We start from the raw sequence: 27,868 nt of genomic DNA, 5'->3' as shown, positions 1-27,868 counted from the left end.
CACCACTCGTAATAAAGGTACATCTAATCGAGAATAATGTCTGACAAACAGTTGCATCTTGACTCTAGTCACTTCTTTTTTTTCTTCTTGTGCACTGATTCGCTAAGCTGAACAGCTAATCAGAGTGACTTCTCTCACCAACCGTGACGACGCCGACAGACGCTGATTCAACATGTCGAAATCAGCTGAAAAAAGGCAGACGGGGGCCGACAGGTAGCGACGGAGCTGGACACACCGCAAAAACTAGAGCAACGATCGCTCACCGACGGACCAACTGGGACCGACGACCATCGATCTCCTAGGTGTGTCAGGTCCTTCAGCCGATTAATGAAATGAACACTAAAAACCTGAACCACCTAAAGTCCATGACTTATTTTGAAATGAAAAATTTGTTTAAGTGAAGACATCATGACATTCCAATTTGAATCTTTTTCATGTGAATATAATTTTATTTTAACAAACATCCTCTCAAAATCAGCTCTGACAGAAACACTTGGCACTGAAACCCTTATCATCTAAGAGAACTTTGAAGAATTGTTAAAACCAGAGAAGTAAAACATCTCTATTACACATAGATACTACTCATTGTGTGTTACCTCGACATAACAATACTCTTGTCTCAGGGTTGTGTTTAATGTTCTCGTGTAAAAACATTATAGTTGTGCCTGAGTCCCCTATTGACCTCTTTCTTTGCTACCGAGGATCTATTTTATAGGGGATGGCTTTGAGACCAGACCACTCTCCAATCACTAGGTCTGACATTGTAGCAGTGTAATGATAACATCTGCCCAGAGAGAAAATTATTTAGGTAGTGAGATCAAATGTTTAACAGTTTACACTACCAAGGTCCTTTTCACTGATTTTGTTTAAGTGCCAAACAGCACCGATATTCTCCTCGCAGTGTACAGTATAAACATAAATATAAAATACATTAGCAGCAGGGTGGCCTACATTTTAGAGAACAGCCTTTGACGAGAGGGTCACAGGTTTGATCCCCACAGCAGATTAGAGTCCAGAGTGTCTCGCTCACTAACTGTGACTACCTCACAGCACCAGATAAATGCTCAAAATATAAAACTATGGCAAGAAAATGAGAAAAGCCTAAAATCTCAAAAAGCTCACTCTTCTCTTTCAAGAGAAACACGATAAGTTATCCAGCCAAAAAACAAAAAGATTATTTGTACTGGTAGATATGAAAATAATTACATTTCAAATTGAGGGGATACTGCTCAAAAAAATCATTTATAAAGTTGTATATACATGAATATTACTCTGGCCTGTACTGCTCTATAAAGTCATGGTGGAAGCCATGATGCTGATGCTTGTCAATGACTCATTACAGTATAAGTTGAACCCACAAACAACAATAAATAATGAAGCAACACCACATGTTTACATTTAGAGAGAAACCTGAAAAACCAAACAAAACTGATAAATAATTAGGACTAAACTAACGAAACTCAAAGAACAGTAACAAAAAAAAAGATTTATATATATTACTCTGTTGCTGCTGTAATGACAAAAATGCTCAAAGATGAAATGTAATTTTTCTCATCTCAATTTTCCTCAACTGTTAAAATATAAAATAAAGACTTTTATGTTGACAATGTTTTCCACTTTGCAGGCTCAGCTTACACTGCACCCTCACCAAAGAAAAACAACACAATTCAAAGACATTTAAGATATCATTACAGCATCCTCAGTAGTCAAAGTCCAACGCCTTGTGTGGTGACGTTGTGGTTGTCGAAGATTCGCCTGATCGTGTTTCGGTGGTGACGACTTGCCGGGTGATTCTGGTGGTTTTGGTCACCATGGTGAGAGTTCCCTCCTCTGTGGAGGAGACTTGGTGTTCTTCGGGCATTTCCTGGGTGGTGAAGCTGTGCTCTGAGGTGTGGAGGCAGAAAGACCCCGAGACATCGACCTCGCCTGCCACCTCCCCCTTCCTCTGGGCCTGAGGAGAACCCTCTGGAGTTATCTGGAGGAAGCCTGCAGGAGGAAGAGGAGGAGGAGGAAAGGAAAGGAAACAAGCAGAAGAGGAGGACAGATAAAGAAAGGAAGTGGGAAAAGAAACTTAGTCTTGTGTAATAGAGAGAAAGCAGGAGATTGTATGTTAATCATTTATAGATTCAGAACATGTTAAACACAAAGGTAATGGAAGGCAATATTTGATGTATTGTGTTTGCACAGGTTTGCCTTTCTCTTAAAGAAATACCGATGTGGTTTAATATTGTATTTTGCTTACATTTTGTAGAAACTAACATAGACAGACTTTTAGTCATTAGCATACATTTCCCACAATGCAACACACAAGGTCAATATCTCTCTAACTATACTTCCCTAGTTTGTAATGTACTGCTATGTTGAATTGTGTGTTTTCTGAGTTTAAGCAGAAATAACCCAGATTACTCATGTTTCTCAAGGCATCTACAAAAACACACAGCAGAGGCGGATTCTTACAAGCCGCGATTAGTAAACTGGTTGTTAAAATAAAAACGGTGTCAATTCACTGTAAATGAAAGTCCAATGGTGTTTTGACATATGCACAAAACTCCTGAAAATTTCCTGATTTTTTTTTGGGTGGACTGCATGTGTTAACGCAAATGGACAATTTTTTCACCCCAGACTTTACCAAGAATGTTTCCTGCCAGTCCCTTGGTAAAAATGACATGTGAAGTGGGGGTGAGCTAGTGTCCCACTCCCGCGAGCAAGTAGGCAGGGTGATGAAGTTAATATCACTCGGCCAATGAGCAACCGGCATGATCGTTGTCCACATAGCGAAGCTGCGTCATTCTCTTGTCTGCTTGCAAGTTTGTTCTTTACCACTTATTTGTTGATAGTGTGAATAAGTCCAATTACCCATGCCGTGTTTATACAGGCAAAAACAGTCATCATAGCGCCTGATGCTGTAGCTTTATGATCCTGTCCTGAAATCTTCTAGAAATTTTCAGGAGAACAAAGCTCATCTTTTCATTGCAGCTTGAATTTTTCTTTGTTCTTACCTGTGGAGTGTGGCTTCAGGGTGAACTTAGGAACCTTGAACCAGGGGGAAGACTCTTTTTCTTCAGACTCCCAGCTTTTGCTTTCAACCTCGCTCCAAGACTGGACCTTCGTAGAGCTGAACTCCATGGTCAAACTTGAGGGCGAGTCTGAGCTGTCCCTGTCCAGCATATCTGTTCTGGCAAGAGATGATACCACTTCCTTGGAGAGCTCCTCGCTAAAACCAGCCGAGCCCATCTTGCCGGTTTTAAATGCAAGTCCGCTGGATTCCCCCACTTCTACGGATGACAAATCCTTTCCTAGTTTCACACTCATTTCAGTGTCCTCCTCCCCTGCAGCCATTTTGCCATATGGAGAGCTGAGCTTTATCTTTGGAAGATTAACTTGGGGAACTGTCATTTCCCCCCCCGTTAACTTCTCCCCTTCCACCCACTCTTTCTCTGTGCCCATTGAAGCTGATTTATCTTTGGACTTCCCAAAACTTGGCTTCATTTTGATCTTGGGCATCTTCACTTCGAGGTCCTCTGTCGTTGACTCCTCTTCTAGGCAGCCTGAGCGTGCAGCAGGTTCATCTGTTGGAGGATTTACCAAGACAAAAACAGCCTTCTTTACTTTGGGCATCTTGGGACCCTCATACTGAATTTCTTGCCCATAGATATTCCGTCTTCCCTTGGGGGATATCGAGGGCAGTGGAACACCAAACTTGGGGATTTTGATTTTCTTGCCTGTTTCTGTTTTATCTTCATCTTCATCCTGTGACGTACCTATATCAAAATCTATATCTGGAATCCTGGGGACTTTGATTTCTGCTCTGGAGGAGAGACCACCCTCTTCTTCTGTTACTGAGCTGGCTGAGCCTTGTACACTTGATGAAATAACCCCTGGCACTGGGATGTTAATACGATATTTGTTTTCATTATGTCCGTTGTGGGTTTCAGGTTTAACCTCTGCTGCCAAATCCTTGCCATTTTTCTTTTTTGGCATTCCAATGTTGAATCTTGTCCCTTTAACTTTTGCACCCTTCGCTTTGCTGCTGGGTTCTGTTGTGTGGAGCTCAAATTCAGGTAGTTCAACTTTTTTCCTGTCCTTCTTGCCCTCCCTTCTTTGCAGTCCTATATCAAGCTCAAGGTCTCCCTTTGGAACTTTGATATCTATTGTTGGTATCTTAAGTTTTAGGCCTTTGTTCTCTCCCTCAACAACTGTGCCTTGATTCGGTTTAGAAAGTGTTACATCCATGTCCAGATCGGGTGATGTGACTTTTGGCACTTTGGTTTCCCCTCCTGTCTCAATGGTTGGTAAGTTGATCTCCACACCACTTGATTTTTCCATTGGTATCGTCCCCTTAGAAAGTTTAACATCGGGGCCTTTGATCTTTCCTCCTCTGAAATCCATCTCCATTGTAGGTGCTTCAGTATCTTTACTTTTACCTTTAGGAAGTGAAATGTCAACCTTTGGCATCTTGATATATGGCAGCGTGACAGCTCCTCCTTCTGCCCCAATTTCCACCTCTTGTGTGTTGATATTTGTTTTTCCTTTAGGTAGAGATATAGCCACATTTGGAGTCTTGAACTGCCCCTCATCTCCCTTAATCTCTATCTCTGGGCCTTGGATCGAAGGTTTGCCTTTAGGAAGAGATATATCAATCTTTGGCATCTTGAACTTTCCTGACTCACCCTTGACTTCAACTTTGGGACCTTCAACCTTTCCTTTTGGCAGTGAAAAGTCTACTGAAGGCATTGTCATGTGTGGCAATTTCATTTGGCCTCCGCCTCCCTCAACCTCAAACTCTGCTCCTTCAATTTTGCTAGATTTTCCTTTGGGTAGAGAGATGTCAACATCTGGCATTTTCATATGAGGTAATTTGAATTTTCCCCCAGTACCTCCTTCTATTTCAACATCTGGACCTTCAATCTTTCCCTTAGGAAGATAAATGTCAACATCTTTCATCTTCATACCAGGCATTTTGAATTCTCCTTCTCCACGTCCCTTGAATTCAACATCTGGACCTTCAATCTTTCCTTTAGGTAATGAAATATCAACTGAAGGCATACTGAGATGTGGCATTTTAAATTTTCCTCCTGCACCTTTATCAATTTCAACCTCTGGACCTTCAAACTTTCCTTTGGGCAGAGACACATCAACATTTGGCATTTTCATGTGAGGCATTTTGAACTTTCCGCTTGTTTCTCCCTCCATTTCCACATTTGGAACTTCCATCTTTCCTTTGGGCAGTGAAATATCAACAGAAGGCATGCTGAGATGTGGCATCTTGAATTTCCCACCTTCCCCTTTGAGCTCCACCTCTGGACTTTCAAACTTTCCTTTTGGCAGAGACACATCAACATTTGGCATTTTCATGTGAGGCATTTTAAACTTTCCTCCATGACCTCCCTCAACTTCAACTTTTGGACCTTCAACTTTTCCTTTGGGTAGGGAAATATCAACAGAAGGCATGCTGAGATGTGGCATCTTAAATTTTCCACCCTCCCCTTTGAGCTCAACCTCAGGACCTTCAATATTTGCTTTTGGTACAGATAAATCAATATCTGGCATTTTTAATTGAGGCATTTTGAACTTTCCTCCTGTACCTCCCTCTATTTCAACTTCTGGACCTTCAATGTTTCCTTTGGGTAGTGAAATATCAACAGAAGGCATGCTGAGATGTGGCATCTTGAATTTTCCACCCTCCCCTTTGAGCTCCACCTCTGGACCTTCAATCTTTCCTTTTGGCACAGAGATATCAATATCTGGCATTTTCAATTGAGGCATTTTGAACTTCCCTCCACTACCTCCATCTATTTCAACTTCAGGACTGTCAATCTTTGCTTTGGGCAGTGAAATATCCACAGAGGGCATATTTAAATGGGGCATTTTAAATTTGGCTCCTCCTCCCCCAGCCTTTGCGTCAAGATCAGGTACATCAACATTGGCGGTTTTCATTTTTGGCAGGTGAATGTCAACGTTTGGCATTTTGACATGTGGCATCTTTATCTTTCCCCTTCCTTCAATTTCAGCATCAGGTCCCTCTAATTTACCGGTCTTTCCTTTGGGCAGAGATAAGTCAATGTTTGGCATTTTGATGCCAGGCATTCTGAATTTACCTCCTTCTCCTTCTACATCCACATCTGGAGAGCCAATTAATCCAGTGTTTATCTTTGGCAAGGAAATGTCAACATCCGGCATTTTGACATGAGGCATCTTAAATTTGCCACCTCCATCACCATCTATTTCAATGCCTGGGGCATCTAGGTCTCCAGGTTTTCCTTTGGGAAGGGACATGTCTATTGATGGCATTGTTATGTTAGGCATTTTGAATTTTCCTTCACCTCCTTTTAATTCCACTTCGGGTCCTTCAATCTTTGGGGACTTACCCTTTGGAAAGGATAGATCTAAGTCAGGCATAGTGATTTTAGGCATTTTGAATTTCCCCCCTTCTGCGCTGGCTCCAATGTGAGTGCCTTCAATATCATCTGTTTTCCATTTAGGAAGCGACAAATCAACATTTGTCATTTTAATATCTGGCATCTTCAATTTTCCTTCCACTCCATCAGCTCTCGCTTCATGCTTTACTTTTGGCAGAGACACATCAAGGTCAATTTTGGGGATTGAAAGGTCAATAGTCGGCATTTTAGGAATTTTAAGGTTTCCCTCATAACCTCTGATATCAGCGTCTGAAACATCAACTTCTGCTTTGGGAATAAGAACCTCAGTATCAGGTGTTTTAGCTTCTGGAAGTGAAAGCTCTACAGAGGGCATCTTGACTTTGGCCTTAGCATCAAGGTTACCACCTGACTTACCTAAAGCTTTTTCTTTAGAGCCAAATTTTGGCATTGAGAATTTTGGTAGTTTAATCGTGACATCGGGTGCATGGAAGCCACCTTTCCCCTCAATATCTGCTTCCTCTTTTGCGTCAACCTCTGCTTCTGGCAGTTGACCTTTTGGTGATGATATTTTAAACTTGGGAAATTTCACTTTATGTTTTGATTCATCGTTTGGGCCCTCAACATTGATGTCAGGTTTAGGAATGTCAATTTTCCCCTTTTTCATTCTAACATCCACGTCAGGACAAGACACAGATACATCTGCATCCTTTTTTGACCAACCAAACGAAGGCATTTTGATTTTAGATTTCTTCACCTTGACTTTTCCATCCCCATCAAACTCTACAGATGGTGCCCTAATCTGACCTTCCACATGTGGTGGGCTAAGGGAAATGTCTCCTTTTGGACTTTTTCCTGATATCTCCAAACCACCACTCTTGGACTTTCCACCAAATCTAGGCAGTGTAAAACTGGGGAACTTGAGGTTGACATTGGGTAGATCAAAGCTGCCCCCTGAAGAAGGCCTGCCTCCCTCTGCTTTCAGGAGCTCTACTTCCACATCATCACCTTTAGGTTTGTTAAGTCCAAAGTCTAGATCCACTTTTGGAGCTGAGATGTCCACTGATGGAAGTTTGACTGTGGGAAGTTTAAGTGATGCACTTTGACCTTCTACACCATCTGTCTCAATGTCTGCACCCTTAAGTTTCAACTTGGCTGGCTTAACATCTCCTTTGAGACCAGACACCTCCAACTTCCCTGACCCATCGGGACCATGGGCTTTGAGGCTTTTGTCTTTCAGACCAGAGGGTACGCTAAAGTCAAGATCAAATCTGGGGAACTCTATGTCAACTGTTGGCAAGTGGAGCCCACCACCCTTTTTACCAGATAGTTCAACTGTTGGCTCTCCAAACTTTCCTGATGGTCCTGTGATATTGATATCACCCTCGACACTTCCCTCTGGAACTGAAATAGCGGGCATTACAATCTTTCCTCCCTTCATCTCTGATCCTTCAAATTTGAAATCTCCTTCAGGTAGGTTCAACTTTGGAAGAGAAACATCAACATTGGGCATTTTGAATTTGCTACCCTTTACCTCAGGGCCGTGAATATTAAGGTTGCCTTCAGCCTTTCCTCCGGGAAGTGCAATGTCAATACTTGGCATGTCAATGTTTCCACCTTTAACATCAGGTCCTTCAATATTTATCTCAGGTCCCTTAGCTTTCATTTTAGGAAGAGAGATGTCAAATGAAGGCATGTGAAACTTGCCTCCTTTGCCACTGGGTCCATCAATATCAATATCCACGTCTGCTTTCCCTTTTGGGAGTGATATATCTACTGTTGGCATTTCCATTTTTCCTTTCATATCTGGTCCTTCCACATTGGCATCAATCTTTGGTAAACTCACTTTTGGCAAAGAGACATCAAATTTTGGCATTTTGAATTTCCCTCCTTTCATCTCAGGGCCTTCAAGATTCAAGTCACCCTCTAGTTGTCCTTTGGGAAGTGACATATCAACACTTGGCAAGCTGAACTTTCCTCCTTTGACATCAGGACCCTGCAGGCTGACATCTATGTCAGGAGATTTCATTTTGGGCAAAGAAACATCAAGTGATGGCATGTTTAGCTTTCCACCTTTAACATCTGGGCCTTCAAGATTTATCTCAGGTCCCTTAGCTTTCATTTTAGGAAGAGAGATGTCAAGTGAAGGCATGTGGAATTTCCCTCCTTTTCCAGCATGTCCTCCAATTTCAATATCTCCACCTGCTTTTCCTTTGGGGAGGGAAATATCAATGTCTGGCATTTCAATCTTTTTACCCTTGATGTCTGGGCCTTTTAGGTTAATATTACCTTCTGGGAGATTCATTTTAGGCATTGAGACATCAAATTTAGGCATTTTAAAGGTGCCTCCTTTTACATCAGGGCCTTGAATATTCAGGTCACCCTCAACTTTACCTTTTGGGAGATGAATATCACCACTGAGTTCAGGTCCTTCAATATCAACATCAGCTCCCTTAGATTTCATTTTAGGAAGAGAGATGTCAAATGAAGGCAAGTGAAACTTGCCTCCTTTGCCACTGGGTCCATCAATGTCAATATCCACGTCTGCTTTCCCTTTTGGGAGTGAAATATCAACTGTTGGCATTTCCATTTTTCCTTTCATATCTGGTCCTTCCACATTGGCATCAATCTTTGGTAGACTCATTTTTGGTAAAGAGACATCAAATTTTGGCATTTTGAATTTCCCTCCTTTCATCTCAGGGCCTTCAAGATTCAGGTCCCCCTCTAGTTTTCCTTTGGGAAGTGACATATCAACACTTGGCAAGTTGAACTTTCCTCCTTTGACATCAGGACCCTGCAGGCTGATATCTACGTCAGGAGATTTCATTTTGGGCAAAGAAACATCAAGTGATGGCATGTTTAGCTTTCCACCTTTAACATCAGGTCCTTCAATATTTATCTCAGGTCCCTTAGCTTTCATTTTAGGAAGAGAGATGTCAAATGAAGGCATGTGAAACTTGCCTCCTTTGCCACTGGGTCCATCAATGTCAATATCCACGTCTGCTTTCCCTTTTGGGAGTGAAATATCTACTGTTGGCATTTCCATTTTTCCTTTCATATCTGGTCCTTCCACATTGGCATCAATCTTTGGTAGACTCATTTTTGGTAAAGAGACATCAAATTTTGGCATTTTGAATTTCCCTCCTTTCATCTCAGGGCCTTCAAGATTCAGGTCACCCTCTAGTTTTCCTTTGGGAAGTGACATATCAACACTTGGTAAGCTGAACTTTCCTCCTTTGACATCAGGACCCTGCAGGCTGACATCTATGTCAGGAGATTTCATTTTGGGCAAAGAAACATCAAGTGATGGCATGTTTAGCTTTCCACCTTTAACATCTGGGCCTTCAATATTTATCTCAGGTCCCTTAGCTTTCATTTTAGGAAGAGAGATGTCAAGTGAAGGCATGTGGAATTTCCCTCCTTTTCCAGCATGTCCTCCAATTTCAATATCTCCACCTGCTTTTCCTTTGGGGAGGGAAATATCAATGTCTGGCATTTCAATCTTTTTACCCTTGATGTCTGGGCCTTTGAAGTTAATATTACCTTCTGGGAGATTCATTTTAGGCAACGAGACATCAAATTTAGGCATTTTAAAGGTGCCTCCTTTTACATCAGGGCCTTGAATATTCAGGTCCCCCTCGACTTTACCTTCTGGGAGATGAATATCACCCCTAAATTCAGGTCCTTCAATATCAACATCAGCTCCCTTAGATTTCATTTTAGGAAGAGAGATGTCAAATGAAGGCAAGTGAAACTTGCCTCCTTTGCCACTGGGTCCATCAATGTCAATATCCACGTCTGCTTTCCCTTTTGGGAGTGAAATATCCACTGTTGGCATTTCCATTTTTCCTTTCATATCTGGTCCTTCCACATTGGCATCAATCTTTGGTAGACTTACTTTTGGTAAAGAGACATCAAATTTTGGCATTTTGAATTTCCCTCCTTTCACCTCAGGGCCTTCAAGATTTAAGTCACCCTCCAGTTTTCCTTTAGGAAGTGACATATCAACACTTGGTAAGCTGAACTTTCCTCCTTTGACATCAGGACCCTGCAGGCTGACATCTATGTCAGGAGATTTCATTTTGGGCAAAGAAACATCAAGTGATGGCATGTTTAGCTTTCCACCTTTAACATCAGGGCCTTCAAGATTTATCTCAGGTCCCTTAGCTTTCATTTTAGGAAGAGAGATGTCAAATGAAGGCATGTGAAACTTGCCTCCTTTGCCACTGGGTCCATCAATGTCAATATCCACGTCTGCTTTCCCTTTTGGGAGTGAAATATCCACTGTTGGCATTTCCATTTTTCCTTTCATATCTGGTCCTTCCACATTGGCATCAATCTTTGGTAAACTCATTTTTGTTAAAGTGACATCAAATTTTGGCATTTTGAATTTCCCTCCTTTCATCTCAGGGCCTTCAAGATTCAGGTCCCCCTCTAGTTTTCCTTTGGGAAGTGACATATCAACACTTGGCAAGCTGAACTTTCCTCCTTTGACATCAGGACCCTGCAGGCTGACATCTATGTCAGGAGATTTCATTTTGGGCAAAGAAACATCAAGTGATGGCATGTTTAGCTTTCCACCTTTAACATCTGGGCCTTCAATATTTATCTCAGGTCCCTTAGCTTTCATTTTAGGAAGAGAGATGTCAAGTGAAGGCATGTGGAATTTCCCTCCTTTTCCAGCATGTCCTCCACTTTCAATATCTCCACCTGCTCTTCCTTTGGGGAGGGAAATATCAATGTCTGGCATTTCAATCTTTTTACCCTTGATGTCTGGGCCTTTGAAGTTAATATTACCTTCTGGGAGATTCATTTTAGGCATTGAGACATCAAATTTAGGCATTTTAAAGGTGCCTCCTTTTACATCAGGGCCTTGAATATTCAGGCCACCCTCGACTTTACCTTCTGGGAGATGAATATCACCACTGAGTTCAGGTCCTTCAATATCAACATCAGCTCCCTTAGATTTCATTTTAGGAAGAGAGATGTCAAATGAAGGCAAGTGAAACTTGCCTCCTTTGCCACTGGGTCCATCAATGTCAATATCCACGTCTGCTTTCCCTTTTGGGAGTGAAATATCCACTGTTGGCATTTCCACTTTTCCTTTCACATCCGGTCCTTCCACATTGGCATCAATCTTTGGTAGACTCACTTTTGGTAAAGTGACATCAAATTTTGGCATTTTGAATTTCCCTCCTTTCACCTCAGGGCCTTCAAGATTTAAGTCACCCTCTAGTTTTCCTTTGGGAAGTGACATATCAACACTTGGCAAGCTGAACTTTCCTCCTTTGACATCAGGACCCTGCAGGCTGACATCTATGTCAGGAGATTTCATTTTGGGCAAAGAAACATCAAGTGATGGCATGTTTAGCTTTCCACCTTTAACATCTGGGCCTTCAATATTTATCTCAGGTCCCTTAGCTTTCATTTTAGGAAGAGAGATGTCAAATGAAGGCATGTGAAACTTGCCTCCTTTGCCACTGGGTCCATCAATGTCAATATCCACGTCTGCTTTCCCTTTTGGGAGTGAAATATCAACTGTTGGCATTTCCATTTTTCCTTTCATATCTGGTCCTTCCACATTGGCATCAATCTTTGGTAGACTCATTTTTGGTAAAGAGACATCAAATTTTGGCATTTTGAATTTCCCTCCTTTCATCTCAGGGCCTTCAAGATTCAGGTCACCCTCTAGTTTTCCTTTGGGAAGTGACATATCAACACTTGGCAAGCTGAACTTTCCTCCTTTGACATCAGGACCCTGCAGGCTGACATCTATGTCAGGAGATTTCATTTTGGGCAAAGAAACATCAAGTGATGGCATGTTTAGCTTTCCACCTTTAACATCTGGGCCTTCAATGTTTATCTCAGGTCCCTTAGCTTTCATTTTAGGAAGAGAGATGTCAAGTGAAGGCATGTGGAATTTCCCTCCTTTTCCAGCATGTCCTCCAATTTCAATATCTCCACCTGCTCTTCCTTTGGGGAGGGAAATATCAATGTCTGGCATTTCAATCTTTTTACCCTTGATGTCTGGGCCTTTGAAGTTAATATTACCTTCTGGGAGATTCATTTTAGGCATTGAGACATCAAATTTAGGCATTTTAAAGGTGCCTCCTTTTACATCAGGGCCTTGAATATTCAGGTCACCCTCGACTTTACCTTCTGGGAGATGAATATCACCCCTAAATTCAGGTCCTTCAATATCAACATCAGCTCCCTTAGATTTCATTTTAGGAAGAGAGATGTCAAATGAAGGCAAGTGAAACTTGCCTCCTTTGCCACTGGGTCCATCAATGTCAATATCCACGTCTGCTTTCCCTTTTGGGAGTGAAATATCAACTGTTGGCATTTCCACTTTTCCTTTCATATCTGGTCCTTCCACATTGGCATCAATCTTTGGTAAACTCACTTTTGGTAAAGTGACATCAAATTTTGGCATTTTGAATTTCCCTCCTTTCACCTCAGGGCCTTCAAGATTTAAGTCACCCTCTAGTTTTCCTTTGGGAAGTGACATATCAACACTTGGCAAGCTGAACTTTCCTCCTTTGACATCAGGACCTTGTAGGCTGACATCTACATCAGGAGATTTAATTTTGGGCAAAGAAACATCAAGTGATGGCATGTTTAGCTTTCCACCTTTAACATCAGGGCCTTCAATATTGATCTCAGGTCCCTTAGCTTTCATTTTAGGAAGAGAGATGTCAAATGAAGGCATGTGAAACTTGCCTCCTTTGCCACTGGGTCCATCAATGTCAATATCCACGTCTGCTTTCCCTTTTGGGAGTGAAATATCTACTGTTGGCATTTCCATTTTTCCTTTCATATCCGGTCCTTCCACATTGGCATCAATCTTTGGTAGACTCATTTTTGGTAAAGTGACATCAAATTTTGGCATTTTGAATTTCCCTCCTTTCATCTCAGGGCCTTCAAGATTCAGGTCCCCCTCTAGTTTTCCTTTGGGAAGTGACATATCAACACTTGGCAAGCTGAACTTTCCTCCTTTGACATCAGGACCCTGCAGGCTGACATCTATGTCAGGAGATTTCATTTTGGGCAAAGAAACATCAAGTGATGGCATGTTTAGCTTTCCACCTTTAACATCTGGGCCTTCAAGATTTATCTCAGGTCCCTTAGCTTTCATTTTAGGAAGAGAGATGTCAAGTGAAGGCATGTGGAATTTCCCTCCTTTTCCAGCATGTCCTCCAATTTCAATATCTCCACCTGCTTTTCCTTTGGGGAGGGAAATATCAATGTCTGGCATTTCAATCTTTTTACCCTTGATGTCTGGGCCTTTTAGGTTAATATTACCTTCTGGGAGATTCATTTTAGGCAACGAGACATCAAATTTAGGCATTTTAAAGGTGCCTCCTTTTACATCAGGGCCTTGAATATTCAGGCCACCCTCGACTTTACCTTCTGGGAGATGAATATCACCACTGAGTTCAGGTCCTTCAATATCAACATCAGCTCCCTTAGATTTCATTTTAGGAAGAGAGATGTCAAATGAAGGCAAGTGAAACTTGCCTCCTTTGCCACTGGGTCCATCAATGTCAATATCCACGTCTGCTTTCCCTTTTGGGAGTGAAATATCAACTGTTGGCATTTCCACTTTTCCTTTCATATCTGGTCCTTCCACATTGGCATCAATCTTTGGTAGACTCACTTTTGGTAAAGTGACATCAAATTTTGGCATTTTGAATTTCCCTCCTTTCACCTCAGGGCCTTCAAGATCGAGGTCCCCTTCTAGTTTTCCTTTAGGAAGTGACATATCAACACTTGGTAAGCTGAACTTTCCTCCTTTGACATCAGGACCCTGCAGGCTGACATCTATGTCAGGAGATTTCATTTTGGGCAAAGAAACATCAAGTGATGGCATGTTTAGCTTTCCACCTTTAACATCTGGGCCTTCAATGTTTATCTCAGGTCCCTTAGCTTTCATTTTAGGAAGAGAGATGTCAAGTGAGGGCATGTGTAACTTTCCTCCTTTACCAGAAAGTCCTTCAACTTCAAATTTTCCTCCTGCCTTTCCTTTGGGGAGTGAAATATCAATGTCTGGCATTTCAATCTTTCTTCCTTTCACCTTTGGACCTTCAATGTTGACATCTATCCCAGGAGTTCCTATATCAGGTGCTGAAATATCAAGTGATGGCATTTTGAACTTTCCTCCTTGAACTTCAGGTCCTTCTATATCGACATTGACGTCCTTAGTTTTTATTTTTGGAGGTCTGATATCAATTGAAGGCATGTGAAACTTTCCTCCTTTACTTCCATGTCCGTCAATATCAACATCTCCCTCTATTTTTCCTTTTGGACGTGAGAAATCAATAGATGGCATTTCCATTTTTCCTCTGACCTCTGGTCCTTTTGGTAGTGATATGTCAATAGAGGGCATCTGGATTTGACCTCCACCCTCAAGCTTGGGTACGTCGGGAAGAGAAATGTCAAGTGTAGGCATTTTAAATTGACCACCTTTCACTTCAGGCCCTACAATGTCCGCTTCCACCTCACCTGTCTTCATTTTAGGGAGGGAGATATCAAACGATGGTAACTTAAATCTTTCTCCTCCTTCAATGTCTGTTGTTCCTGCTTTGCCTTTGGGTAGGGTCAGGTCTACGTTAGGTAACTTGAAGCCCCACTCCACTTCTTTCCCTTGTGTATTTACTTCTCCTGGCGTCTTAATTTTTGGCAAAGAAACGTCAAAATCCGGCATTTGGAACTTCCCATCTCCACCAACATAATAGTCCATATTCACGTCTCCAACTTCTGCTTTCATTTTTGGGAGAGAGATATCAACAGAGGGTGGATTGAATTGTCCTCCCCCTTCTGGACCTTCGATATTTACACTGGATGATCCCATCTTTGGTAAGGAGAGATCAATCTTTGGCATGGAGATATTGGGCCCTTTAAATGTGCCCTCCACCTCATCGGGAATTCTTTGATTGGTGTCCATTTCCACATCAACATCTGGCACAGAGAAGTCAACAGCTGGCATTTTAATTGTTGTCCTCCCAGCACCTTCGTATTCAGGTAGAGAGATGTCGATGTCAGACTTTCCCTTTAATTTTGGTAAAGAAATATCAACTGAAGGCATTTGAATAGATGCAGCTTTTCCTGTGGGATTACTTTCTATCTTTGGTTTGGTTATATTTGCTTCAGGGAGACTGATCTCACCTGCTTTGATTTCAACTTTTGGAGGTGTTATGTCAGTTTGAGGAACTTTTATCCCCTTGGCTTTTACCTTGATGTCACCATCTATCTCATCTGAATGACGCGAGAGTCTAACTTTGGGTAGTTTTAGCTTTGGCATTCTTAGCTTTGCATCTCCTTTGCCTACGTCTACGTCAACTTTTCCCCCAGCCGCCTCTGCATCAGCTCTTCCTTTGATGTCAATTTTAGGAGCTTTGACTTCTCCCTTTCCCTCCACAGAAGGCAAAGAGGCCTCAGCTTTTCCTGAAGGCAGTGCAAACTCCACATCAGGCGCCTTAATGTCTTTATCAACAGACAGATTGAACTCCACTGATGGTGGCCGGATGTTCACAGTGGGGGGCTTGAGCTCCACAGATCCAACTTCCAAAGCCGAGCTTGTCTTTGTGTGTTTGCTCTTTGGAAAGGTGATCCCAAACTTGTGTCCCTTTCCTTTTGTTTTTGCTTTAGCTCCGGATACCTCTGGTTGCAAGATGTTCACCTGTCCCTCAAATCTTCCTGTTTCCACTTTTCCTCCTTTCTCTGTTCCCGCGTGACTCTTCATTTTCAGGCCAGGAAACCTGAAAGAACCAATTATAGAAAGAAAGGAGAGAAGAAGAATTATGTATTGTTATAAAGCGCAAGATAACATTTTCCATATAAACTTTTCTGAAAATAATACTGTATTATTCTATTCTTTAGAAATACCATCATCATTTACTCCAACAAGCATCTACTCTTGCTGCTGTGTTTCTACAGCAAGTAACTGGAACCAGTAAAAAAAAAAAAACATCAACCTGATTTTCTTGGCCTTCCCCATGGCTGTGGCTCCTTCAGCTCCTCCGGCTTCCACCTTCACACTCCTACTCTGTTTGAATTTGGGGAGAGAAAACTCCACGTCCACGTCGCTCATCTCCAGCCTGGGGGGCGTTCCCTCGATCACCAGCTCCTCTTTGCGTCTCTCCTTCAGCCTCTTCAGACCAAAACGACCACCTCTCTTCTTCTTTGTCTTGAATGGTTTTGTGCCCTTCACACTCTGAAATAGGCACGGACACTTATGAATGACGTGAGGATTAGCAACAACATTTGAAGGCCTCTAAGTGAAAAGGCCAATTACATACATATGACAAATATAAATATAGAATTTTAACACTGATTACCATTTTGGCCATCTTGGCTTTGGGGCCTTTGACCTCCACACTGGGAACTCGAGGTCTCACGCTGACCTCTGCCCCAGGGATGGTCCTCTTCACCTGGAAGCTGACCTTGTAAGGCTCAGCGCACTGAAGGATCTTCAGAGCGTCTTCATACCTCACATTGTCAAAATAGACCTTGGCACTCAGCAGCTGGTCACCTTCACATGGAGAACATCATCAATCAAACTGTACAGTTTAAAACCTATAAAAGTAGTTTATTCTCAAGAATAACAATAGATTCCAGCTGCCGTTCTAAATATGTAAACACTGTCACTGCATCAACATGAAACTATACACCTATTCAAAATGTCTACGTTTCTATACTGTCTTTTTGTTCCTTCACACACTAAAAATATATTGTCATACCTTTAACTTTTGTTTGTTTGATTGTGGTTGCTGTTTTGGTTGGATTTTGAAAAGGTAACACGGTCGGAGTCACAGGAATCAAAGCTTTCTAGGGTTGTAGCATTAGTGATTTACACAGAATATACACAGAACAAATGTTTTTTCTGCTCGTTTTTAACCAACTGACTTTTCATACATTGTGGATCTTTTCAACAGACTTCTGCTTGAGAACGGTAAATTGACATTAACGTGGGGGCAGCAGTGACAGGGTGATCATTACACTAGTCAGTCTTTCTGTTATGAACTTGTTGTATGTCATATAGATGAATCAGTAGTATTAGTTGACTCTGCTGGTTCCCCAGGATAACTGGAGGGTCAGCTATTTCTCGGGGAAACAATTTCAGGACCCTTTTGGATTTGATGGAGCCAATCACAACCATTTATCTCAGATGGAGCAGGTTTAAAATGATGACTCATTTTTACCTCACATGCAAATAGCAAGTGTTGTCCACTTCATCATCTCATGCCAAATGTCAATATTTTATTTCACACAAGAGGACATAAGATTTTTATTTTGAAATTGCGTACCTAGCCAAAAAGCCTTGCTCTTCGACACATGTTGTGTTTAACTGATTGGTTCTGATTGGTTCTAGCACCCAGAGGCATTTTGTTCAGCACCAATGATAACTTCCAAGAAATTGTAAAAATGAGATAATAAAATTAAAACTGTTTTTGCCTTTTGGAAGGGTCAGGGGAATGCTGGGTAACTTGCTTTGTAAATAATTAACTAACACAATATTCAAATCTGAATGAACGCTCTGCTTGACCGTCGTTTTCTGGATACATTTGCATGTAAAATCTTCTGCTCTCTAGTGGCCACAGGCAGGAACTGCAACTCTTACACATTCAGTTTTAAGGTCTGCCCGCCTTCTGTTGTATAAAATTATGATGGATTTAATTGTTAGGCTTTAAAATGGAACTGAATATCAAACATTTTTATATTGATGAAGCAAAAACCCAGGACACACTCAATGGCTCAGAGTTTGCAGTGTACGTGTTTTTTTTAAATTTTAATTCATATCTTTGCTTCCTAAACAGTTCAGATGTAACCGCAGATACCTTCCTGTAGACTGAGATGTTTAGCAGCTGGCGAGTCTTTGAGGACATCTTTAACGAAGATCCCTCGCTGTCCTCCACCAGTCACACTGTAGCCGCTCGCTCCAGCCTCCGCCTCCGTCTCCACCACGATTTCTACCAACTTAGAGACCTCCTCAATGATCTAAAACGCACACAAGCACCCCACTTGTAGTACCTCAGACAAAACCTGTCAACTAGTATTATAATGATCATCTAAATGGCTGTCGATTAAGCTGTTGTTCTTTTGAGTCATGTTTGGAGATGAATCCTCTGAGTTAACATGAAGTCACAAAATGACCAGGATCCATTGCACAAAATGTAAAATGTATTTAATGGGACTTTCACCCAAGCAGTATTGTGACTATCCAACTCAGTCAGGACTCATCAGGACCTAATTTCTCTTCATCAGAAAGTGAGAATGACTGACTAAAACCAACAAGGGGGCTGTCGATTTACCCTCATTGTCTTAAATACAGATAATCATTTTAAAACGTCAAAAGAAACAGGGATTCTTGTGGATGTTAAGGTCCATTAAAGTGTTACTCATCATCATTATTTAAGGTCAATCAATGTGCAAAGTTGCATCATGCAGCTTTGAGGGCCTACACCCAAACAGAGGGTGTATTATAATCACAGTCGAGGGTTAAACTGACAATGAATACAAACACAGTCGTTACATACGGCTTGTTCTTCTGTGGGCTCTGAATCCATCTCTGGTTGGGCCAGTTGGCAGGTCGACTCTCTCAGGTGACTTCTCTTCTGACTCAACACCTTCTTCAACTCTGCATGGAGCTTCTCCTTCTGCACCTACACACACACACACACACACACACACACACACACACACACACACACACACACACACACACCACACAGAGCACTTAGGATTTTCTACAGTGTAGGTGGATGATACAAGAGAACAGCTAAAACAATCCTGCAATCCTATGAGGAGCTTTTGGTTTGTGTTGATTTTGGCGCCCCATGTGGACAAAGAAATACCTCTCTCTTATCTCTGCTTATTTTGTCCTCTGCATGTGTAAGTTGTTTTTCTGATGAAGAATATCACCCTTTATGCAGGGGTCGCGTGAAGTTTGTGGTAAAAGACATTAAATTTAGACAGCGTGCATGAGGTTTTGCAATGGATTTTTTTATGGAAAAAGCTACATTTTAACTTAAGTCCCGCCTCTGATTATGCAAATAGTCAATCATAGATTTAGATTTTCGGGTGGCCAATCAGATTTAAAGATTTAAAGAGGGCTGATGTCACCCCTGGCCACCTCTCTGGACACGCCTAACACTCATTCACTGTGAATCTTTGCTGGGGAAAGTTTAACCTAAGGCTGTTTAGGCAGCGTGCTGAAATGTTCTTCTTCCAACACCGTCCTGATAGCAGCAGTTACGGGTATTATAAGGTTCTGTGACAAGAATTGACATGTAAAAACTCCTCAAATTAATGTTTTTATCATTTCAGGTGTTAGAAACCAGCAGGTGTCACTCGTCATTATTTTGTTTCACAAAAACTCCCAAAGTGCTAACATGCCTTTTTTTTTTGTCCAAGAATGCGGTGCAGGGTGTTTACAACCACCTGCAGCTGGTTTCAGATCCACCACATACAGGTTTTTGTTGTGGCGCTGTGAAAGAAGCCAGGACTGGCATGTGTGCTGAGCTGGGAGAAATGAAAGGTTGTTTATGTGCTGGACAATAACCTCAGCAGATCAGGCTGCACCATTGTGATCCAGTTTTGTATGGGCTTGGTGGCTGCTGGGTCAGGAGGTCAGGTCTTTAAACTGGGTCTGTCTTTCCAAATATATCTGAAGAACAATGAAGTTTATAAAAATGTCTGTTCATGTCAGGGTCCTGAGGTCAGGGTTACACCGACCAGTCCAAAGAAAAGAACCCACAGCAGCAGCAGCATTTTGATTTCTTTCTTTACACATTGACAGTATTTTAAAACGTTGGTTTTTGTCTGTTTGTGAGAATTAAAGGAAGAGATACTTTGTAAAACACAGATTTTCTGGTTGACCAAATTGTTCTCAATTATTGTGTTTCACTTTGTTTAAAGTTTTACACAACCCCTCTTAGTGAGCCTGCCTTCAGGCACAGTTAATGTTTTGGGCTTAATGCCAGCGTACTGAGTTGCTTTACTGGGATGATGATAGCAGGTTGATGTTTAACAGTTATAATGTTTGTCACATTCACCGTCTGTCTTCAGTGTGTTAACATGCAAACATTTCCTACTCTGCTATAAACAAACATGACAAGGGAAGAAACTCTTTTATTGACTCAATCTAACCTCCCTGGAGATGAATGAATGTATATGTGTCACAGTGTGTGTGTGTGTGTGTGTGTGTGTGTGTGTGTGTGTGTGTGTGTGTGTGTGTGTGTGTGTGTGTGTCTCACCACCCTCTCGGGGCTCTCCTGCTCGTCTGTGGAGCCGCTGTGATGAGGGTTGCGTTGCTGGGCGGAGGGGGATCTGTTCGAGGGGGGCGACCGCCTCTTGTCTTTTACCTGTCACACACAGCAGAAGATCGTGTTCATGTTCGTTCAGGTTGACTTGGAGCTGGGCGGCCATGAAAGCTTTGCACTGCAGCTGCAAATCTGATAGATTTTTATCTTATTTCATTTTTAATGTTGACTGATTTTTTCAGCTCCAGGAGAACTTCTTCACAGCTTTAAATACATCAAACTCTGAAGCTACACCATAGGTTTTTTGAACTCTGATGTTTTTTTGTATTCTGACTATTTGTTGCTCTTATTAATCCACTAAACTTGACGATCAGGTCTCGACATCTTAATATGACTTCTTAAACAGTTTCTAAAAACTGAACTTCAGTCGGAGCACAGAGGCGGTAAAAGTTTTAATCTCTGAGGAACTCAAATGTTCACCTTCATCTGCAGATGAATGATGGCCTGATTCCGGATACAGTCTCTCGCTCTCTTATCTTGCACTGCATGAATTTAATAAAATATCAAATCTCGTTATTTTGATGTGTTGTCTGCATTATTTTTTTTATTCCCTGAAACAGACAGGATCAAACTGAGCTGAACTCCTTCACCTCTAACCTGCTTTCTTGAGGAAACTCGTCTCGTCCCGGCCTCCCACGCCTCCTTCCTCTCCTGCGCTCACTTCATAAACTCTCACATAGATTGTAAAAACATCCTGTGTTAGCACTTCACCTGTCGCTGTGACCCGCAGGCTGCGGAGACCTCTGAAACCAAGGACAAGTTTCCTGTGCACATCGAGAGCTACATTCTTGAAATACCAATGCATATCATTTTATTTTATTAGATGTTATAACTTCATCAGTAATTGAATTGATTTAAGGAGCATTGTTACCTATTATTTTTGTTCGAATAAATGAAACGCTTTGACCGAAAAAGGATCCATGCAGACCCATAAAGAGTCCGTCCAATGAATTCATTATGGACACATTTTGACTGTCCACTTTCAGCTCAATTTAGAAAGTCTTCAACATGCAAAAACAAACAAACACGTTGCCTCTGAACGGCAGAGAAGAGTCGTTGGATCTCCTCTCTCATGGACTCTCACTCCTCAATCACTGAGGGATAGAGGCTTTTTCATTGTGTCATGTTTAATACATTCATAATCCAGTTTATAATCTGGCTGGTTTCTCAAAAGTTGCCTAGTTTTACATTAATTTAAAACAAACAATTTAGAAACATGCAGACACACATTCTGCTGCAGCTAAACACTAAACCACAAGGGCAAAATGTTTTAACACCCTGCAGGTTTTGGTGCACAGCCAAGCATAAATAACAACTGTCTTTCTAAGTGTAATGATGCACAGATGTTTTCTTCATATTAGATTAGAGAATGGAGACATCCTCAGTAACATCTGTCTACAGTCGATCACATAACAGAGTTAAAATAAGAGTGTTTTTACTGTGTGCAGGACAGACGGAGCTTTTAAAAGGGAACGAGGCCACAATAATAAAACATACACGTCTCTCACTTTAGAGGAACCACAACAGCGTTTATGTTTCTACAAGAGCATGACTGTAGTTTGAGTTGTGTGTTTACTTACGGCTGAATCTCGGCTCTGGCTGAAAACATGGCTGTCCTCTTGGTCTCTGTCAGAGTCTAAAAAAACACAAAAACATTCCAGCTTCATTTCAGGTTATTTCAGTAACTGTGAGCTTATCTTATTCAATTACTGTAAGATGAAATATAGGCACCTGAAAAAGGGTTTTATTTGTTATGAGACTTTCATTTAAAAAAAAAAAAAAAAAAAGAAGGAAGGATTTAAAGCCGAGGTAGTGGAACGAGGGGAATTAGGGTTAGGGTATAACTGTCCTGTGGGGGGGGGGGGCAAACTAACACCTGTCTAGTAACCATGATCGATTTGACACAGAACAACAATGAGGTTAAGAGAAAAATAAATTTCACTAAGTCATTTCCATGTGGGTCAACTCACCGATATTTGTTTTTAAGGTGAACAGAATATTTTTTATCATAGAGGTTTTTTAAACATTCATAAGCTGATTAAAAATCAAGACGTCTCACTGTGGGATCAGTTTGAAATGGCACACAAAGTGGAACATCAAATATAAACAGATATGAAGCCAGGAGTCTCTTTAAAGTGTGCTTTGAATGATGTCCTGCATGAGTAGAAGTGGAATCTTAATTAAATCCAGATACATTTTTGGTACATTTTCCCGTACACCACAGGACGACAGCAGTCACCATGGACATGCCATCAGATCAGGACTGTCTCTTCTGACAGTAAATTAACTGAAGTCGCATCAGGTGTTTTCTGTCAGGTTTGTGCACATGGTGTTTAACGTCTGCTGAAGTTACGGGGCAGTCAGTCCTTAACTTCTAGGGTTGGCGGTCTTGAAATTCTCTCTGCAGTATGGCTTTGCATCTATCAACTATCCACCCGAGCCTGCAGCGTCTAAACCCTCCACTCAGGCACTTTTTGAAATCTGATGGTGCTTAAACAGCTCAGATGGGTAAAGACAAAACTGACATTGACATATAAGACCCTCGAAAATGTTTGCTGGAGAATATCATGAAGCCAAAAAGCTGCAGCAGAATCAACAGACCTCCGTGTCTTCATCTCGATCTGAGTCAGTCGATTAAAGTGACGTCAGACGCAAAGTTGGGAACAGTTTCAGTAAATGAGAGTCAACAATGACAGATACTCAGAAATCTGCGACAAAGATGTGCCAGATCTCCCCGTCTCAAACCACAATCACACTCACAGTCATCACAGTCACACGATCAGATACTCGTTCTTGTTGGCTGTGACACTTAACGGTCAGTTCCCGGTTTTATTTTCCATCGTTAAGACCATGCAGATACATCAGTTACAGCTGCATCAACACTTTTAATAAATAAACACTAAATCAAGGCTCGCAGGAGTGTAATAGGCCAGGACTGTGAACCAGAACGGCTTTACAGTAATGACTTGATGTCCATATAGTCAGCGGCTAAGCAACTGTTTGCATTACTTTAAAACTCAGGTAAGTCCCATGAACAGGTAGAAGCAGAAATACATGAAATGACTGCATTTCATGGTGGCACAGAAACAAAGTCGAGGGGGAATCAACGACCTCAAAAAGAAGTTTCAGCCAGGAGAAAGAAGTTTGAGTTCTTTGTTTGAAGTCAAGTTTTTATTTTTCACACACATGCAATGTAACCTTACTTATCGGTGTTACTTATGGGGGGGCAAAATAATATAAGTACAGCTTTAAAGTACTTTATTAACAAAATAAATAGTTTGACAGTGTTAAGCGGGTTTCTTCTTCTTTCACATGTACTTTGTTTTGGCATTACTTGCATTACGAGCAACTCAACGTGGCATAAAGGTGAAGATTGCAGGTTGGACAGAATAAATTGTTGAATGTGTAAAAGCTCAGTTTACCATCAGTCTATCAGCAGCATGTCTCTGCTGGTTCAGGGGTCTCTATGACCCTCTGTCACTGTGACCCCCGGCATCTCATTCCTCACAGTCCGGACTTCATGTGATCACTTTTTTAACTGCCTCAGCTTAGTTATGTGTGTGTGTGTGTGTGTGTGTGTGTGTGTGTGTGGATGTCGTGCCTGTTTGGGTGTGTTGGAGGTATCTGGTGTCTCCGAGGTCACAGGAACACATAGCACACATTCAGTGCAGCCGAGCCGTCAGTGTATCAGTCACAGAGGAGCAGAGAGGGGCTCTCAGGAGACGATATACTCTCAGTCACATGAAGTGATGAGAATCAAAACCATCCTCAGCTCCTCATACATCAGTGACTCTGCTGCTCCTGGGGCCGTCAAGAGTTACAATAATAAGTCACATCATTAGCCCCTCACTGATACTGTATACTGTCTTAAAACTCCTTACTTTAACTCTCTCATCCAGGTCTACACTCCCTCTCGCCCACTACGCTCTGCCAATGAAAGGCGTCTGATTCCAACCTTCACAACAGGGTCCTAAGTCTCTGACTAGACTCTTCTCCTCTGTCGCCCCCCGGTGGTGGAATGAGTCCCTCTGCTCCTTTAAGAAAAAGCTGAAGACCCAGCTCTTTCATGAATACCTACTAACTTAATGATGATGGTCTCCATATTATTGATGATGATGATGGTAATGACGATGGTTTTTGTTTGATAACGACGACTTATAAGATGGTTTCTATACTGATTAGAGCTCTCAAGAACTGCCCTCAATGTTGTGCTTTGCCTCTGGTCACTTCCTGTCAGCACCTGTGTATCCAATCAGACTCAAAGCTGATCGTTTGCTCTTACTGACATTGTTTCCTTTTTTCTAGATCCTTGCTTGTGTTGTTCTTACTCTCTGATGTACGTCGCTTTGGATAAAAGAGTCTGATAAGAGAATCTTAGAATTGTAGAATTGTAGAATATTTGTTTAAGTTAATGTTATATACAGAAGCTATAAGAGGACATGTGAGCATACATTTTATATAATTTTCTTTTCCTGTAATACATTTTTTCCCCTTCCAGATCTCGACGTACTTATCCCATATCCTAAGAGTTTAAAAACACAAAGTAAACACAGAAAAAGGCTTAATTTACTGGCATCCTGCTGGCCTGTCTCAGTGACCAGCCTATTGTTTTGTTTTTGTTCTACATCGTCAGAAAATAGTCCCAGTATGACAAATAAATAAACCTTCTTATTTTGAGATAAATATTTTTGAGATCTTGAGAAAACAACTCGGAAATTACTGGTTATCAGAAAAATGAGTAAATGAAATGTATGATGTAAAATGTCGGCTCAGGGCTTCCGTAGATTTTGTAAATCATACAATGACAGTCTATGATGTTTTTCCTCTCCTGACAGTCACTTCAAAATCAAATAACTACAAATATAAAGGGAGAATTTTTTATTTATTTAAACGCCATCTTGGACATATTTGCGTCACTTATTTGTCAAACATAGATGTTGAGTTTGTTGAGTGCTGAGATCTCGGCTTTGTTATTATCCCAGTGCTGAGTGAGTGACATTGAATCAGCAGCAACAACAGGTGCAACCACTCCACATGCTGTACTGATAACCTGAGAGTGCATGGCGGTCAGAAAACACATAATGAGATGTCTCGACAGCACACGCAGCGGGAAAAGGACGTGCACAGTGATTTTGGTCATGAACATTTTTGGCAATTAATTCAAACAAATTTCTGTTACCAAACTTTGACGTTTCCTGAGCTCAGAAATGATAAACAGTTCGCAAACCACTAAAGGAGAAGAGAATGAATTTAAAGAAATAAATGTGATTATCAATCAGGAATACTGTCTGAGGTTTGCAGCTCTGTGGCAGACGGACTGCAGCAGGTGGAGGAGGAGGAGGAGGAGGCACTCCCTGCACCGAGCGGAGGAATGAAGGGACAGCAGAGGAGGAGGAGGAGGAGGAGGAGAAGATTTGAAATGCCTTGCGGTCCTTTCTTTTTATAGATCACACTCACACATCTGCATGCCTCTACATGCCTCAGCGCGGACCCCCGGCCTGGTAAAGAGCAGAGAAGGGGGGGGGGGGGGGGGGGGTTCTTCAAATTGAATGCCGACTTATTTAAAGTATAACTGATTGTGTTTCCATTGACTTCACACATGTGACACCTGCTGGAGATCTGAATCTAGCTCTTTGTAATCATGTATGTAACAGAGTGATTGTGTGTCACTCGACATCTTAGTAGTCCGGGTGGGCAGGTTGTAGTTCCTCTTCTCTGTTTCTACTGCTGCACTCCAGTGCACTTGAATAATTAGAGAGACGTACTGAAGGAAATAAAAGTTTAGAGGTCCGAGAAAACAGCAGTGGAACAGGTGAGACAAACTATTAAAACCACCAGGCAGGAGAGGTAACCAGGATACCACAGCCGTGTGATGAAAAAGACAAAGGCCTCAAAGGCAGATTCAATCTCAGAGGAAGAACAAGAGATGCTCGTGAAGGTTACGAGATGGCGCAGGAATCAAAGATGCATTATGTTTAAACATGCATACAGCGACCTGCACTCATGAACCAACAGGACACAGATCAGATTATTTGCTGTGTTAAGAAATAACTTGTCAAAATGAGCAGAGCCATCTTTTATTTTGTTGAAGATTCCATCTATAGCTGCGTTCACACCTGAAATCATCTCTCCAGCCTGTACAGAAAGTTTACATTTGTCTTAATGCAGTGAGCACGAGGCAGACTGTAAGACTCTCACTTCTTGCCGTCTGACTTCTCTCCTGATGAGCTCAGCATTTGAAGATCACAGAACAAACCTAAGGAGCGTGTTTCGGCGTGTCAGCCTCTCCTCAGTTTGTCTATCAGCAGCAGGATTAAGTCGTCTGGTGATAGTGCAGGCGGGTCTGTGAGGGACGTCTTAAAGTGGGGAAAGAAAAACTTCAACTCGCTCTGACAGCAACTTTCATCTTCAGCACAGTTTGTGCTAAAAGCTTAGTCACAACGAGGTGAGTAATGCTTCTCTGCAAGTTCTCTGCAAGTTGGACACTTTATCAGTCTGGGAAGATTCAGTTCATTTACATTTTTCACTGCAGGAAACTGCATAGATAAGTTATTCCTCTGTTAATGTTTGTTAGTTCAGCATCAAGCTTCAATTTGTCCCTTAGAATAATACAAGAAGAGGCAACAAGACTGCAACAATTCATCCAAGCTTCACACAGCAAAGGCTGATTGTTTAATAATAATGAGACAGACGGCAGTGTTAGCTGTAAATGTTCAGTATCCTCTAAAGTCGACAGCAACACATCCTCATACCGACACGTTGGTACAGGATAAACATGTGGAACACGTCGTTGTTGTTGATTTGGTTCATGGTTTATATTACTGTTTATATTATCTGTAAATCTCAGTTACTAACCACATCTTTTCCTGTGAGCTCTCTTAGGATCAGGAGTGTTCTTATTGAAATCATGGCAGAGTTTTTTTCCTGAACTATGACCTCTTTGATTTAAGTGTCTTTTTTAAAGTGTTGTATTTTTGGGGGACAGTTTTTGCCTTTATTGGATTGGACAGCTGAAGAGAGACGGGAAATGTTGCAGAGTGGGGGATGACATGAAGCTAAGGGTCGAGGTCGGATTCAAACCCACCATCGCTGCATTGAGGACTACAGCCTCTGTTCATGGGCCGTGCAACATGACTGCTGACTTTAGTGTCTTTAATCATTAAACAT

The 27,868-nt window shown here is 41.7% G+C and overlaps 1 protein-coding gene across 1 annotated transcript; it reads right to left on the bottom strand.

Moving 5' to 3' along the window:
* Window positions 1-426: 426 nt before the first annotated feature.
* Window positions 427-27,511, bottom strand: prx (periaxin). Its single transcript, XM_061045785.1, has 9 exons — window positions 27,454-27,511; window positions 22,282-22,337; window positions 20,636-20,743; window positions 18,917-19,042; window positions 18,218-18,377; window positions 16,718-16,911; window positions 16,355-16,593; window positions 3,000-16,138; window positions 427-1,986 (listed from the first exon to the last, which is right to left on the bottom strand). Exons 1-9 carry the CDS (start codon window positions 27,509-27,511, stop codon window positions 1,700-1,702), a joined length of 14,367 nt encoding a protein of 4,788 aa, XP_060901768.1. The 3' UTR covers window positions 427-1,699.
* Window positions 27,512-27,868: the final 357 nt, after the last annotated feature.

This window comes from Labrus mixtus, chromosome 9, assembly GCF_963584025.1.
Source record: "Labrus mixtus chromosome 9, fLabMix1.1, whole genome shotgun sequence".
Taxonomy (NCBI): Eukaryota; Metazoa; Chordata; class Actinopteri; order Labriformes; family Labridae; genus Labrus; species Labrus mixtus.
This window is presented reverse-complemented; position numbering and strand designations above follow the sequence as displayed.